This window comes from Hoplias malabaricus, chromosome 6, assembly GCF_029633855.1.
Source record: "Hoplias malabaricus isolate fHopMal1 chromosome 6, fHopMal1.hap1, whole genome shotgun sequence".
Classification (NCBI taxonomy): Eukaryota; Metazoa; Chordata; class Actinopteri; order Characiformes; family Erythrinidae; genus Hoplias; species Hoplias malabaricus.
Window position 1 is genome coordinate 6065070 of NC_089805.1, and position 16821 is coordinate 6081890.

Genomic DNA, 16821 nt, shown 5'->3' on the forward strand with positions numbered 1-16821 from the left:
TTGGGCGCAAGGCGGGAATACACCCTGGAGGGGGCGCCAGTCCTTCACAGGGCATTACACACACACTCACACACCTACCAACGTGTGTTTTTGGACTGTGGGAGGAAACCAGAGCCCCCGGAGGAAACCCACGCGGACACAGGGAGAACACACCAAATCCTCACAGACAGTCACCCGGAGGAATCCCACGCAGACACAGGGAGAACACACCATTTCCTCACAGAGAGTCACCTGAAGCGGGACTCAAACTCACAACCAACAGGCCCCTGGAGCTGTGTGACTGTGACACTACCTGCTGAGCCACCGTGCCGCCTGAATAATTAAACTTGTTGCTCGGAAATGGAAATGAATGGGAAAGAAATGTATGGACTTACATACTGTATATATATTTTGGTTTACTTGAGATCTTTAGAAACAGTAGAAGGCAATAGGTACGCCAGAGCTACAGTAATGGAGGACTCTTTGAACCATGTCAGCGAACATCAGTCAAGCATAGTGTAGTATCAATGCAAATTGGGGGATGATTAAAATCTGAAACTGGTGATCTGTCACTAATTTCAGCCAAAAAAAACAGTATATATGTCATGCAATATAATCTGGACAAACATTTGACAGGGCACAGTGTTTGCATAGAAATATTATCATCCTAAACTAATGGCTCAGAAGATTTAGTTGTACTTATCAAACAAAGAAGGTGCTGGTGTTCAGAGCACAATGACAACTGGTCGTTCCAAAGACACAGACATTAACATTGAATTTGTTAAATGTTACTTGAATTGTCAGAAGCACATACAACCGCCCCCTGCAGGGTGTTTCCCTACATTGCGCCCAATGATTCCAGGTAGGCTCTGGACCCACCGCGACCCTGAACTGGATAAGTGCTTACAGATGATGAATGAATGCAATCCCTAAAAAAAAAAATATATATATATATAGTTGTTAAGATTTTGTGTAATTTCTTTTGTTAATTGTTTTCTGCTCTTCTCTCCTGATACTAAAAATGAGTAACTTGTCCTTAATGACCATTTTGGCTGGAATGCAATATTTTTTATTATTTTTTAATTATTTTTAAGGTTTAAAGCATTCTGAACTGCAAATGTTTGGCCCATGACATTATGATGATGTATGTTGTGCTTGTTCAGACTCGTGACATGTACAGAGGACATGTTACATAATCATATTATATCACTAAACTCTACATGCTCTATGACACACATGCTATCATGATTTATGTGTTGATTACTATATGTAATTAGAATAGGTATGAGAAGAACTCTTCTTAGCTTGAGGGAGCACAATCAGCATTAAAGCAATATAAACATTATACAGTATTCAATATAGACAGCAACATAAACAGCACATTCAGTTCAAGTGAAAGACATGGTAATGTTGTTCCACCTTAAGCAAACGTGTTTTGTAAGATGAGCATGATATTAATTTTTAATTTGTTATAAGTTTTGATTTCATATATGGTTTATCTTGTGTTAACTCTAGGGCTGCAGATCACAGAGTTATTACATAATGTAAAAACTGATATATGTGTTTTATTTATCAGTTATATTTGGTTGTTTCCTTTTAAAACAAAGAAAGAAATGCACACAGTAACAGAATGCAATATTAGGATATTCCATATTCACTGTTTACAAATTCTGTGTAAAATGCAATAAAGAAATCATGATTTGTTATTTATAGAATTTAAATATAATGGGGCAGCACGGTGGTGCAGCAGGTAGTGTTGCAGTCTCACAGCTTCAGGGACCTGGAGGTTGTGGGTTCGATTCCTGCTCCAGGTGACTGTCTGTGAGGAGTGTGGCGTGTTCTCCCCGTGTCTGCGTGGGTTTCCTCCAAGTGACTGTCTGTGAGGAGTTGGTGTGTTCTCCCCGTGTCTGTGTGGGTTTCCTCTGGGTGCTCCGGTTTCCTCCCACAATACAAAAACACACGTTGGTAGGTAGATTGGTGACTCAAAAGTGTCCGTAGGTGTGAGTGTGTGAGTGAATGTGTGTGTGTGTGTGTCTGTGTTGCCCTGTGAAGGACTGGCGCCCCCTCCAGGGTGTATTCCCACCTTGCGCCCAATGATTCCAGGTAGGCTCTGGACCCACCGCGACCCTGAACTGGATAAGGGTTACAGATAATGAATGAATAAATATAATATGATTTCATGGACCAAGTTATGCTGTGCAAATATGAACAAATTTAGTATTTTTAATATTTTAAAATATTTCATTTAGAATGCTCCGTTGGAAACAATTTGACTTTTTTTTTTTCATAAAATTGATCCAAAACTGCTGAGCCATTCTTTTCCTAATATAGTTTGAATTTCACCTGCTTATTGTAGCATGTTTGAAAATTGTGTAACTTTAATATACTATAAAGTGTCCCTCTCATTTTGGCCCTGTCCCAACTTATTAGGGATGCTTTTTTAAATATAACTTAATTTGGTATGTGAACACACTAAATATATTTTATTTGTACTTTTGTAAGTTAAATTAAACTTCAAATGAACCACAGATTCTTGTGGATATTGCATTTGAACAAAAATCCCAAGTTTTCTAGAAATAAGGTCCTGTTTTAGTCGCTGTGCCGTAAAACGCCGAGCACTGTCGTAAAACAGTGACAGGGCACGTGCGGAAGCTTGGACAGAGAGGACGGCGCGTCGTGTGGAGAATAGGACCATAACTTAGAGAAATATGGATAAAAGCTACGTTTAACCAGGAAATAAGTATTTTACTGGACACCGTGTTGTGTGAGAAACGGAGGAGGTGAGATTAAGAGCCGGGGGCTCGATGTGTAGCTTTAAAATGGTTGGTGTACTGTGGGTTCATTTGTTTTTATTAAATAGCTTCTCTTCAGCTCGGGAAAACAGTAAATAAAAAAGCTAAGAAACACGTCACTGTAGGCCATTCTTTATAAGGCTTCAGAACAAGTACATAAGCTTTCCATTACAGTTTATACCTGGGTTAAAATATAAGGTTTATTCCACAAGGATCAGCTGTAATAAAGGCTGATTTAGTCAGTCTCATCTTAGAAAGTGTTAGAAAATTGACTACTGGCCCTTGTTGGGAAAAGGTTTTATAAGTATTTTTGTAAATCTCATTTAGTCTCACACATGATACCCCATAAAGTGTTAGTAAATGTTCTTACTGAAAGATGGACTCCCACCCAACAAGTTCACAGGAGTGTTTCCATAGGTTTATTTCATAAGAAACCCTGGCTGCATGAATCTGCCCATTTGAGACACTGCAGTTTCAAAGTAGAAATGCTCGGCCAAGGTGTTGACTGCTTATTTCACTTCTGTTCTAAGAAAACAAAAACTACACAGACATTGTAACAAGGTTAAAAACTTTCACTCATCAAGTTTCATTCAGCATCTGTCAACAGAGAAGCTGGAGTATTTCATTTGGCTGCAAACTTGTAAATACTGTTCCTCTGAATTCACCCTTGGGGATGGTTCCACTGCTCCACTGTCTGGTTCTGGGTGAATTCATTGTATCCATTTCATTTTAAAACTTTTCTTGTGAGATGATACAATTAGAATTTTATTAATTGTATTTGCAAACTTTGGGACATAATCTGATGAACGTAGCTGATGAATCATGTTTCAGTTTTGCCCTTTCAGGATGTTTGTGGTGGTTGAGATGGTGGACACTGTGCGAATTCCTCCATGGAATTTCCATCGGCAGCTGAATGATGCCATTGCTGAAGAACTTAACAAAAAGCTGGCCAACAAGGTAAGACTGTTATTACTCTGGTGTAATTAAGTGTTCCCCACCTACAGCACTGCCCCACTGTGATGTATCTTCCGTGTGTCTGACACCTGTTCATTCTGCTGAAAAAAGTTAGCTGGACAAACTTTTGGACCTGGGCTGTATCAAACAATTTCTTGACTGTCTGTAAGGAGTGTGGTGTGTTCTCCCTGTGTCCACGTGGGTTTCTTCCGGGTGACTGTCTGTGAGGAGTGTGGTGTATTCTCCCTGTGTCTGCGTGGGTTTCCTCCGGGGGACTGTCTGTGAGGAGTGTGGCGTATTCTCCCTGTGTCTGCGTGGGTTTCGTCCGGGTGACTGTCTGTGAGGAGTTGGTGTGTTCTCCCTGTGTCTGCGTGGGTTTCCTCCGGGTGCTCCGGTTTCCTCCCACAGTCCAAAAACACACGTTGGTAGGTGGATTGGCGACTCAAAAAGTGTCCGTAGGTGTAAGTGAATGTGTGTGTGTGTGTGTGTCTGTGTTGCCCTGTGAAGGACTGGCGCCCCCTCCAGGATGTATTTCCACCTTGCGCCCAATGATTCCGCGACCCTGAAATGGATAAGCGCTTACAGATAATGAATGAATGAATGGTCCTATTATCTTTGTTGACAATAACCAGTCTGCCTTTCCCCAGGTTGTGTATAACGTTGGATTGTGTATCTGCTTGTATGACATAACTAAACTCGAAGATTCCTACATATTTCCTGGAGATGGAGCATCACACACTAAAGGTATTTCAAGCAGTTATATTTTTTGTGAATCTTTTGTACACTGTATGCATTTTATTGCTTCTTTGAAAGCCTCTGTTGTTGCAGCTGTTCCTGACTTCAGAGTCTTTACTTGTACCAGTAATAGCTAATTTGGTTATTGTTTTTACTTCATGTGCTTTTACACAATTACCTTTCTTTTCACATAGTACATTTTAGATATGTGGTGTTCCACCCATTTTTGGATGAGATTCTTGTAGGGAAGATTAAATACTGCAGTCAAGAAGGAGTGCATGGTAAGACATTATTCAATTCCGACATTTCTTCTAAACAATGCCCTGTTGTTTTCTATCTCTATGTACAATCTTGATCCATGTCATCCTTCATTGCGCATTGTCATTAACTTGGTTTATATGCCCATCGCTTAGTATGTCATTCATTTTAGATTGCTACACTCATATGTTTCATGCTAATTTGACAAGACTATTCTAGATGTGGACATATAAAACAGAAGCATGCTGTAGTGAAGTTATTTCTTTCCTTAGCTGCACTTCAATGTGTGAACAAGTTATAACCAATCGACTAGTTTAAAAACAATCTGAATTTTAAGTCCCTGTTCCCACTCTAAGGTAGTATTTTAGTTTTGAAAATGAGAGCAGTTATATGTTAGTACCAATGTGAACAAATATCTATTGATCTCTCTCCCTCTCTCTCTCCCTCTCTCTCTCTCTCTCTCTCTCTCTCTCTCTCAGTCAGTCTTGGATTCTTCGATGACATATTAATCCCACCAGAGTCCCTGCAACAGCCTACAAAATTGTATCCTACAAGTGCTGCTCTGATTATCTGTAAATGATAACCATGAAACATTGTATTATGTGCTGACATGTATTTTTCAGGTCTAAATATTTTCATTCATAATCTTGCAGTAAAAAACGTGTTGCTTTATTCATGCCAAATAACAGCTCATATTCAGTGTGTACTGGTCCTTGACTGGCTGTCTTAGCGACGAGGCAGAGCAGGTGTGGGTGTGGGAATATGAGACTGATGAAGGTGCTCATGACCTCTACATGGACCAGGGTGAGGAGATCCGCTTTAGAGTTGTGGATGAACTGTTCTTGGACACATCTCCCACCGGGCCCAGCACTGACCCAGATGCTCCAGCGAGCCGCAGCAACACCAGCACTGCACCTACTGCAACTACAGAACCTACAGACGATAGCACACAGAAAAAAGAGGCTCCGTACACACTGATGGTGAGACAAAACCCACATACACTTCACAGCTATTAATTTATGTAATGTACTTGTAAGAAAACATAGTCTGCTGTTAGCTACCAGGCTTAGTAATGAGTGAATGGTGTTCTAGTGATGTAAGTGTGAAGTAGCATCCAATCATAATTAACGAGGTTAGCTCTAGAAGAATTATTTATTTTAATTTGTAATATTGTGTGCTGTAGTATTCACTGTGCTCTGTCCTTCTACAGGCTTCCATCAGTGAGCCAGGATTAGGGTTGCTATCTTGGTGGAGCAGCTAGCCATAGGAGGACTTCTGGCCTTATTCATGTCTCAATCTGTGCAACTTTTCAAATGTTGTCAGCTTGCAGGGGTAAAATGCCTTCTGTGTTTGTCTGTAGCTTGTCAAATCGTCATCACTGCAGGAGCTATTGCTCAGATGTTTACACCTTTTTTGAAGATCTAGAGTGTTGCATGGACATCTGTTAATGTGCTTGGTTTTCATCTGAATAGAGGCTTGGGATCTTCAGAGTGCGTTATGGTTGTGTTAAAATGCTTTCTTGCATCAGACAATATTCATAACCATATGGTGTAATGGTTTTCTGGCAAACATTATTAGGGGCATTCAACACATCAGACATGTAGTTTCTGTTGCCAAAGTTGTGAACAGTTTATAATGTATAGGAGGAGGGATTTCACATTTAAATAATTCTGGTGTAGATTTATTTATTTAGAAATAATAAAAGAGTCATTTTTGGGGAATGTATTAAGTAATGTATTTCAGATAATCTGATTATGTTGCTTTTACTGTTACCCACAATCTGTGAGTCCAAGGATGTTGTTTTTTTGTTTTTTTGTTTTTTTTTTACAGAATACAGACCTCTACTGAGCACTGAACTGAAATTCAAACTAAATACAAATTGAAATTCACCCCATTTTGTGTGAATGAAAGGATTTGCTTGTATGGATGTTGAAACCATAGCTCACTTAAAGTATGGTTATTAAATATGACCAACCGACATTGTGGTTGCTGTAGGTTTAATGAGTGATAAGTTTATTTATGGTAAGGTGCATAAGGGGCATACCTGCAAGTGAATAATGTCAGTGTAAATGCATCCCAAATTGTGTGCTGTGTGTAATGCCTTTTATGCCGTGTTTGCAGACATTCAAAGCATTTATTGGATAAGAGAACAACATTTTTCATACATTTATGTTATACATATAAAAAATGTGGGCGGCACAGTGGTGCAGCAGGTAGTGTTGCACTCACACAGCTCTAGGGGCCTGGAGGTTGTGGGTTCGATTCCTGCTCTGGGTGACTGTCTGTGAGGAGTGTGGTGTGTTCTCCCTGTGTCCGCGTGGGTTTCCTCCGGGTAACTGTCTGTGAGGAGTGTGGTGTGTTCTCCCTGTGTCCGTGTGTGTTTCCTCCAGGTGACTGTCTGTGAGGAGTGTGGTGTGTTCTCCCTGTGTCCGCGTGGGTTTCCTCCGGGTGACTGTCTGTGAGGAGTGTTGTGTGTTCTCCCTGTGTCCGTGTGTGTTTCCTCCGGGTGACTGTCTGTGAGGAGTGTGGTGTGTTCTCCCTGTGTCCGCGTGGGTTTCCTCCGGGTGACTGTCTGTGAGGAGTGTTGTGTGTTCTCCCTGTGTCCGCGTGTGTTTCACCCTCCGGGTGACTGTCTGTGAGGAGTGTGGTGTGTTCTCCCTGTGTCCGTGTGTGTTTCCTCCGGGTGACTGTCTGTGAGGAGTGTGGTGTGTTCTCCCTGTGTCCGCGTGGGTATTCGTCCGGGTGACTGTCTGTGAGGAGTGTGGTGTGTTCTCCCTGTGTCCGCGTGGGTTTCCTCCGGGTAACTGTCTGTGAGGAGTGTGGTGTGTTCTCCCTGTGTCCGTGTGTGTTTCCTCGGGTGACTGTCTGTGAGGAGTGTGGTGTGTTCTCCCTGTGTCCGCGTGGGTTTCCTCCGGGTGACTGTCTGTGAGGAGTGTTGTGTGTTCTCCCTGTGTCCGTGTGTGTTTCCTCCGGGTGACTGTCTGTGAGGAGTGTGGTGTGTTCTCCCTGTGTCCGTGTGTGTTTCCTCCGGGTGACTGTCTGTGAGGAGTGTGGTGTGTTCTCCCTGTGTCCGCGTGGGTTTTCGTCCGGGTGACTGTCTGAGGAGTGTGGTGTGTTCTCCCTGTGTCTGCGTGGGTTTCCTCCGGGTGACTGTCTGTGAGGAGTGTGGTGTGTTCTCCCTGTGTTCGCGTGGGTTTCCTCCGGGTGACTGTCTGTGAGGAGTGTGGTGTGTTCTCCCCTGTGTCCGTGTGGTTTTCCTCCGGGTGACTGTCTGTGAGGAGTGTGGTGTGTTCTCCCCTGTGTCCGTGTGGTTTTCCTCCGGGTGACTGTCTGTGAGGAGTGTGGTGTGTTCTCCCTGTGTCTGCGTGGGTTTTCGTCCGGGTGACTGTCTGTGAGGAGTGTGGTGTGTTCTCCCTGTGTCTGCGTGGGTTTTCGTCCGGGTGACTGTCTGTGAGGAGTGTGGTGTGTTCTCCCTGTGTCCGCGTGGGTTTTCATCCGGGTGCTCCGGTTTCGTCCCACACTCCAAAAACACACGTTGGTAGGTGGATTGGCGACTCAAAAGTGTCCATAGGTGTGAATGTGTGTGTGTGTCTGTGTTGCCCTGTGAAGGACTGGCGCCCCCTCCAGGGTGTATTCCCGCCTTGCGCCCAATGATTCCAGGTAGGCTCTGGACCCACTGCAACCCTAATCTGGATAAGCGCTTACAGATAATGAATGAATATAAAAAATGTCATGTGCGTGTGATAACCCCTGTTCTGTAAATAAATGGTTTTTTTTGTTTTTTGTTTTTTGTTTTTTTTTCCTTAAATAATGCATTTGTTTTTGGTCGGTAAATGTATCCCTAGTAGTGAAACAGTTGCTAGTGGAGTAGGCCAGTAAAGGGAAATGATTCTGTTGTTTGGTCATTTCAGCAGGTGCAGGGGAACAGTATCTGAAAATGTCAGCTGACACATTATTCTGAGTCAGAATCACATGAATCACAGTTGCAGAAGAGATAAACAACATAGTGCAGTGGTGTGCAAGCTTCATCTGAGTGTTTTTGATATCTGCAAGATCTCGCATACATCAAATCACCACTGAGCAAGCGTGTGAAACAGGCCTTGGAGGTATAACACAGAACTTGGAGTAAGTGCAAAAAATGATTTGTTTATTAATATTTTCCTCTGCAAATAAAACAGTTTACACGGTGTGTATTAAAAGGCATAATATAATGGGAAACTGTTCTGCGGATTCTTTAATGTATTGCTTAACAGTTAATCACTTTAAAAGAACTGTCCCATTCACTCCAGACTCCATACAAAATAAAACATTTTGTGAGTGATTTTATTTTTCCAGACACTAACAGCCTTTAGCCATGTTAAACACTGATATACTGACATACACATAATACTCTTCTAGCTGACAGCATTGAGCAATTGTGGGACTCTCAGAACCTCACCTTCTTTTGCCAATGCATTTCTATGGAGAGTATGCAAACTGCAGGATTGAAAAACCTGTGTCCAAAATGGGTTCACCTTAACATGTCTACAGCTTATTGCATTGCATTACAGTGCATTAAGAGAGTAAATTACCAGCAGGGTGATGTAGTTTATAACACGATGAAATTTATAAAATAAAGTCACCATTGGAATGTTTAACAGATGATAGTCAACACTGAAATGTACTTATTTTTAAAAAAGCTGTTCACGTATTAAATATGGGTACCAGTAAATTTTTCGATCAAGCTAATATAAAGACTACTGTCTTTAGAGTTTGATTCTGATTAGCAATGTATCCTTGGGTCTGAGGCACTGCCCTTGTTCAAGTGTGAGCAGAGCACAGGCCTGAGGGGGAGCTGCATCACACTCCCTCCATTTCTCTCGTTCTCTCTTTCTGTCACTGGGGTCCCGAGCAACTCCCGGACTGTTCCGGTGATGTACGAGGATTCAGGGAATTCATCTCATTTCATCTTTTCTTAATTTAAAGCGCGAAAGAAACCCGTGTGTCTCCAGATTGGCACACGTTTTAACCGAAGTGAAGGGTGAGTAGTAAACACAATTGCAATAGCACTGCTTCTAAAGCTACTTGTAGTTTTTTAACCTCTGCTGCTGCTTACATTCCTCCACAAAGCAGAATAAATAAGTGAACACATTTTTTTTCTATTTCCATCTTAAATCGTGCAGTAGCTATATATTCTACTGCATCCTTTAACGTGGAATGGAAAATTCGAAAAAGGAACCAATCTCTGCCTCATATTTAAGGACATGGATGGTCTCTTTGGGCGGTGTTTAGCTAAATGTGTCCAAAATACGCTAAATAAGGCAATTAAACTCAGAATTTGCTGTTTTGTGTCAGGTTATTTTGTGCTCTCCCATTTCCCAGCCCTCTCTCTTTTGTTTTGTCTCCTTGACATCGTCGCAGAACCTTCTGGAAAAAGACAGCGATGTGTGAGGGGTTTTTTTTATATCGACGGTTGATTTGCGTATTTTCGTGCAGTTTTGGGTCAAGGACAATACTTTATTGGTCAGTAATGAGCCTTGTTAAAACAACCGGCTCAGTTAATCCTTCATTATTGCGATAATATTCCTTTTTAATGCCCATAGTTTGAGAAAGTGGGATGCAGCGAGAGCAGCTTTGTTTTGGTTTAGAGCAGAATCACAGCTGCACCATCTTCGTTTTGCTGTTATAGAAACCGATTTACAGACAGGACAAATGGGTGTTTCTCCAATATTATAACTCAGTTTCTCGAAAAGGACTCGGTATCAAATGAAGACTTAGTCTCTGTAAATAATGGCGTTAGTTATCACTACTATCCTGAATGTGGTCGCTACTTTCTAGACGTTTCTATCGACATATGAGTAATATTCTTTAAAAAAAAAAAACACAAGCCAACACAAATATATCCAACTAGACGAGTCGTTATAGGCAATTGGAAACTAATTTTGTGCGTGAGTTAAAGGTTGGCCTATCACATGGATGCCCTCCATTGTCAGTGATATAGATAATGTATCAGGATAGGTTAAACAGTGTTAAAGATCTGGGCAATATGGCAGGCTTACAAAATCTCCCAACATTAAAACATATGGGTCCATTTGGACCCCATATATAGAGAGAGAGAGTTAAAAGGCTGCCCATATTGACAGCCCAGTTGCATCCGTCTAATAGTTTTTGGACCAACCCAACTTGAGCCCATGCCCATATTGAAATAAGCAAACTCATGTTCAACCCATTTGTGCCCTTCTAAGATGTGCTCTTTGGAATTTAATGTCTCAGATTGTATTTCTTTTAAAAATACTTATAAATATCTTATGCTGACAATATTTCAAGATTCTGTCACTTCAGTCCAATTTTTTTTAGAAATGTGTAGTTATTTAGAAAGATGAAAGACATGATATCATTGCCAACACGTGTACTTTATATGATTATTCTGTATGATACTCCTACAGTGAATGTAAAAAAAAAATCAGTGGGGAACGTAGTGGATTTGGCTGTAGCAGGTGTTATTACCTATATGCGATGAAAAAAGTCAATGTGTATTTTCTGGTATAGTGCAATATGATTTTTGGAATATCTAAATAATACATATAATAAATTATTCAGATCCATTATGTCTCCTAGATCCTGCTTGAAATCTGTGTTGTTTTCAAACCACAATTTGCTGTAGATAATTTTATAATCTACCCCGAGTTAGAATGTCTAAGATCAAGATTTGCTGCTTTATTATAAATATCACAAACTTGGGCCAGAATTTATGTTATTTTTGTTTGATGATGGCAGAAATGCGTCACAGTCTGACGTCTGATATCAACAGAGGGTTCCTTAAGGACAGGATTAAAGCAGTGCATTACTTCAGTGAGAAAAGTGAAGGAAAGTGAGGCGTATAAAGTCCCTCAGTGCTGCTGTGCTCTTTAGTGCCACTCTGCCCAGTTTGTGCCTCCCTGTCTGCACACAATGGATGCTTTTGTGGTCACTCCTCCTGCGCCCTGGAGCAGGGATGTAAACAAACTGCAGCACAGCTTTGTTTATGCCAGCCATCAAGAAAAGCGCTGTTTCAGTGGATACGTTTTTTTCCCTCCTGGACAGATTAATGGAGAAGCCCCAGAGGTCCACAGCACTGCATTCTTTACTACTTTGAATGAATCTTAAGGATGTGTAGACATCAAGAATCCTTAATTATAAAAAGACGTAAACCACAACGAATAGTCTTTCGAGCGTGTAATGATTTTTTTCCCCACCAACTAGTATACATTTGGAACTGGGATCACTTGGATTATGGAAAGAAGAAAATCATTTGGGGTGTGGAAAAATATTCTTATTCAAACACAGAAAACAGGTTCTAAAATAAACTTATTCTGTATTAAAGGAAAAGAGTGTACACATTCTATACAAAAAATGGTATTATATTTAAATAGTCTGTCATTTTTAATTAAATACATTCTTTCATTCATTATCTGTAAGCGCTTATCCAGTTCAGGGTCGCGGTGGGTCCAGAGCCTACGTGGAATCATTGGACGCAAGGCGGGAATACACCCTGGAGGGGGTGCCAGTCCTTCACAGGGCAACACACACACTCACACATTCACTCACACCTACGGACACTTTTGACTCGCCAATCCACCTACCAATGTGTGTTTTTGGACTGTGGGAGGAAACTGGAGCACCCGGAGGAAACCCACGCAGACACAGGGAGAACACACCACACTCCTCACAGACAGTCACCCAGAGGAAACCCACGCAGACACAGGGAGAACACACCACACTCCTCACAGACAGTCACCCGGAGGAAACTCACGCGGACACAGGGAGAACACACCACACTCCTCACAGAAATGAGGAGTAAACATATTTTTGATGGATTTTGCTGGAATTTAAGTAAACAAAAAAGGACCACATTGTTTTAAATTAGCCTTATAGCTGTAATTCAACTATAAATAAGTTGATTAAAGATATTAGGATTAAGGGAAAATTATTTACAGTTTTATGTCTTTTGGCCAGTTTGTACCTTTAATATTCCTGAGGCACTTAGAAGATGGAAAAGTGCTTTCTTTGCTGTTAGTTGCATAACACATCAGCAGATTACATACACATGTTGAAACCTGTGTGCTGTAGCTGGAAAAACAGATGTGAGTATCAGAAGAGTCTGCCAGAATCACAACTTCACTGTGGAATAAACATTGAGCTAGAACAACATAGCTTATGTGTTAGGAATGTTGTTACAGACATGCTGTACAATATAATACATAAACACACCAAGGCGGCACCGTGACGAAGCAGGTAGTGCCAATGTCACACTGTTCTGGGTTCCTGGGGTTGTGAGTTAAAGCCCTACTCTGTGTTAGTGTCTGTGAGGAGTTTGGTGTGTTCTACTGTGTTTGTGAGATTCCTCCAGGTGCCTGGTTTCCTCCCACAGTCAAAAACCTATGTTGGTAGGTGGATTGGCGACTCAAAAGTGTCCTTATGTGTGAGTCAATGTGTGTCGCCCTGTGAAGGACTGGTGATGAGTGATTCAAGGTAGGCTCCGGACACATCACAACCTGGAACTGAATAATTGGTTACAGCTAATGAATGAATAAATATATGAATAAACATACCAGTCAGCCATAACATTATGACTACCTTATTGTTTATACATTTTGTATTGCACTGACCATAAAGGAGCACTTTGTAGTTCTACAATTACAGACTGTAGTCCGTCTGTAGCTCTTCATACATCGTTCTCCCCCTTTCACCCTGTTCTTCAGTAGTAAGGACCACCACAGAACAGGTATGATTTGTGTGGTGGATCATTCTCAGCGCTCCAGTGACACTGACGTGGTGGTGTTAGTTTGTGTTGTGTTGGTACTAGAGGATCAAACACAGGTATATATAGGTAGTGTCGCAGTCACACAGCTTCAGGGCCTGGAGGTTGTGGGTTCGATTCCCGCTCCGGGTCTGTGAGGAGTGTGGTGTGTTCTCCCTGTGTCTGCATGGGTTTCCTCTGGGTGACTGTCTGTGAGGAACGTGGTAAAACACACATTGGTAGGTGGATTGGCGACTCAAAATGTCCGTAGGTGTGAGTGTGAGTGTGTGTTTTGCCCTGTGAAGGACTGGCGCCCCCTCCAGGGTGTATTCCTGCCTTGAGCCAAATTATTCCAGGTAGGCTCTGGACCCACGGCGACCCTGAATTGGATAAGCGCTTACAGATAAAGGATGAATGAATATATATATATATGAAAATATGATTATCGGTCCATCTTTTTTCCAGGATCATCTACAGCACCTCTTCATTTGTTGGATATTTGAAGCTTGTAAAAGCATTGTGCTGTGATTCATTTGTTTTATATTGTGTCATATTGATCTATAAATGAGCATATTTATTGACTCAAATCTGTTTAACTCTCTCTCTCTTCTCTCTCTCTCTCTCTCTCTCTCTCTCTCTCTCTCGTATCTGTTAGGTGGCTTTTTCTTGTGTAGGACTACACCCATAGTATACTCAGGTTTTAACTTGAATGCTCAGCAAAACATTCCCTACATAACCAGCAACAGCCAGTTGTGCTCATCTTGGGGGAGTTACATCACCACGACCAGCTCAGGAAACTTTCAGTTTCTCAGAGGTTTAAACAGCCTGGTTCAGTAGACAGAGATAAACACTTGGCTGAGCCATGGCTGAACCAGACCTGTCATCACCGTCTGATCCCTCACTTCGATCACCCCGGTCCACCTCCCACCCTCTGTCTTTCCCTTTTCTGAGAGAGGGCAGTCGCATTTGGGAGAAAGCAGGAGAACTGCCCAGTCCACTGCCCACCAAACGCACCCGCACATACTCTGCGTAAGAGTCTCCCTCTATTATTTTTGGAAAAATATTAAATGATAGCAGTGTTTTTTAAACTTTTGTTTTTGTTTAAAAGATGATTCACTTTTCATTTTATCAGTGGGAGGCATATTTTATAACATCTTTTTCTCTCTCTAGCACTGTGAGGGCGAACTCAGGTCCTGTGTTTAAAGGAGTGTGTAAGAACTTCTCAAGGTCACAGGGTCATGGCCACATCAGACCGGCCAATGGTGGAGAAGACATCTTTGTTCACATCTCTGAGTGAGTTGATGTACCTTGGTGCAACAACCAGATTGTCATTCTTTTTTTTCTGGGCTACTGTTTATTAAGAGAGTAAACAAAAACGGTTGATGGCTAAATTGTTCATATGTTTGATGCTCATGGTAATTAAAATCTGCTGCCATTAATATATTTCTGTTAATAACATATTCCTGTTAATAATAATAAAAACAAAGAGTTAATACATACATTAACTGGAGCATATGTGTAGGCTGCAGTGAAGCTAATTAATTAGTAACTAATTAAAAATCAAACTGAACTTCAAAAAGAGAATCATAATCAGTTTGCTTTAATGTATTACTGCACTCTTTCCTCCAGTATTGAGGGGGAATATGTTCCTGTGGAGGGTGATGAGGTGACATACAAAGTTTGCCCAATCCCACCTAAGAACCAGAAGTTTCAGGCTGTGGAGGTGATCATCACTCACCTCAATCCAGGAACGAAGCATGAGACCTGGTCAGGACAGATCATCAGCTCCTAGACTTCAGGATCACTCCTACTGCTCATACACAGGGAGGACTGGGGGGTGGGGCTGGGTGGGATGAGGGGAGTTTTTCATACAGGAGACAGTGCAGGTGAAGAGAGGAAAACAGTGAGATTGTGAATGTATTCGGTTGCGGAGGAAGAATGTTGGTTTTTTATGTTAAAGGGGGAAACCATGTCTAAGAAAAAAAATTAAAATATATTGTGTATGGATTAAAGAAAGAAAGAGTAAGAGAATGAGAAAGAAAACAAGAAAATTAAGTCAGGCCATTTGATTATTTTGAGACATTGCTGAAGGTGCAGATTAGTTCCTGTCTGATGAGTGGGAACAGAATGAGAAGAGATAAGGAAAACACGAAGAGAAGCATGGCCGTACTAAGTAGACTGAACTGTGAAAGGGAAAAAAATGCAATGGCTCTTTCTTTTTCTTGAGCTACACACGTATGATCAAACCCCCTTTTCTAAGTTGTTGGCCTTTATTTATTTATATAGTTCTTTATTTATTTATTTGTCAGTTTGTAGTTTTAGGAAGTGGGGTTCATTTATGAATTCTGAAAATTATGCTGGGATTCAAGCAACGCAGATTAACATTGCACTTAAAACTTGAAACCCCCCAAAAAAACATACTGCCAAACTGACTACAACTCCCAGAACTCCAGTGGGAGAGATTCAGGGTAAAGCAAGCAGCATTTTGTAGTCCAATTTAGAAAAAGCAGTTGGCCTAGCAAAATACTTCTACTGAACATTCTACTTATGTTGAAGTCCTTAAAATGTCTTGTACTTTTTTTTTATTTCTGTTGTATTTACGGTATTCTGGCTTACACATAATGTGGTAGAAACTCAAAGTGTTGGGAGTAGTTTATGTATTAAAATTTGTTTTGGGGCATTTTCTGTTCAGTGTATGGTTAAGTGCCATTGCATGTAGTCAAGATTCATCAAGTAATTTTATGAAACAATGTTTCTATGCATTTTTTCTATGCTTCAGTTTGGTAATTATTTGGTTATTGTTGGGTACAACAAGTATTTTTTTCCCCTCATGTTTTAGAGCACTTTTTCTCCGGTCAGACCACTGTGGCTGGTGTAAGCATCATTCCCATGTGATAATAATAATAATAATAATAATAAAAGCTTTACTAGCCACCCACCCGTTGCAGTCTATTTTTGTGCTGTAGTTCAAGTCTTCAGTGGAAATGAATTCAGAAAAAAAACACTAAATTATGATTTATACGCACTTCCTTAGAGTTACTGGGTATGTGTCAATGTGCTATTTATTTGATATTCCTTAAAATAAAATAGTCAATAATGCTTTAGCCTGCTAATAAATAATTTTAGCGTAAGTACAACTACGCCCAGTGTATAAACAGTGTTTTATGTGGCATCTTTATCAAATGGGTACTACATTTACAAATATGTGTCATTTAATTTTTTGGCAAAATAACAATAAGCATAAACAAGAGCATATAAAAAAATAAATTGCCATCTATATAAACTTTATAATGTCCTTAAGATAAAGCTGTTTAATAGTTACCAAGGTGAACTCTTAATTTATTA

General features: G+C 40.9%; 2 protein-coding genes across 2 annotated transcripts; both read left to right on the forward strand.

The window, feature by feature from the left end:
* Nucleotides 1-2599: 2599 nt before the first annotated feature.
* polr3h (polymerase (RNA) III (DNA directed) polypeptide H) lies at nt 2600-14264 on the forward strand. The gene is made up of 8 exons (XM_066674511.1): nt 2600-2759; nt 3617-3728; nt 4373-4469; nt 4655-4741; nt 5198-5261; nt 5449-5698; nt 5929-8843; nt 14132-14264. The coding sequence occupies exons 2-7, from the start codon at nt 3618-3620 to the stop codon at nt 5977-5979; spliced, it is 660 nt and encodes a 219-aa protein (XP_066530608.1). The 5' UTR covers nt 2600-2759; nt 3617; the 3' UTR covers nt 5980-8843; nt 14132-14264.
* A 61-nt stretch (nt 14265-14325) lies between these two features.
* LOC136699634 (cold shock domain-containing protein C2-like) lies at nt 14326-16406 on the forward strand. Its single transcript, XM_066674512.1, has 3 exons — nt 14326-14505; nt 14647-14769; nt 15106-16406. Exons 1-3 carry the CDS (start codon nt 14339-14341, stop codon nt 15266-15268), a joined length of 453 nt encoding a protein of 150 aa, XP_066530609.1. The 5' UTR covers nt 14326-14338; the 3' UTR covers nt 15269-16406.
* Nucleotides 16407-16821: the final 415 nt, after the last annotated feature.

Coding starts and splice junctions, on each gene's coding strand:
- polr3h (XM_066674511.1), top strand. CDS start 3,618: ATGTTTGTGGTGGTTGAGATGGTGGACACTGTGCGAATTCCTCCATGG. Junction 3,729..4,372: donor ACAAAAAGCTGGCCAACAAG/GTAAGACTGTTA, acceptor GCCTTTCCCCAG/GTTGTGTATAACGTTGGATT. Junction 4,742..5,197: donor CAGTCAAGAAGGAGTGCATG/GTAAGACATTAT, acceptor TCTCTCTCTCAG/TCAGTCTTGGATTCTTCGAT.
- LOC136699634 (XM_066674512.1), top strand. CDS start 14,339: ATGGCTGAACCAGACCTGTCATCACCGTCTGATCCCTCACTTCGATCA. Junction 14,506..14,646: donor CGCACCCGCACATACTCTGC/GTAAGAGTCTCC, acceptor TTCTCTCTCTAG/CACTGTGAGGGCGAACTCAG. Junction 14,770..15,105: donor ATCTTTGTTCACATCTCTGA/GTGAGTTGATGT, acceptor TCTTTCCTCCAG/TATTGAGGGGGAATATGTTC.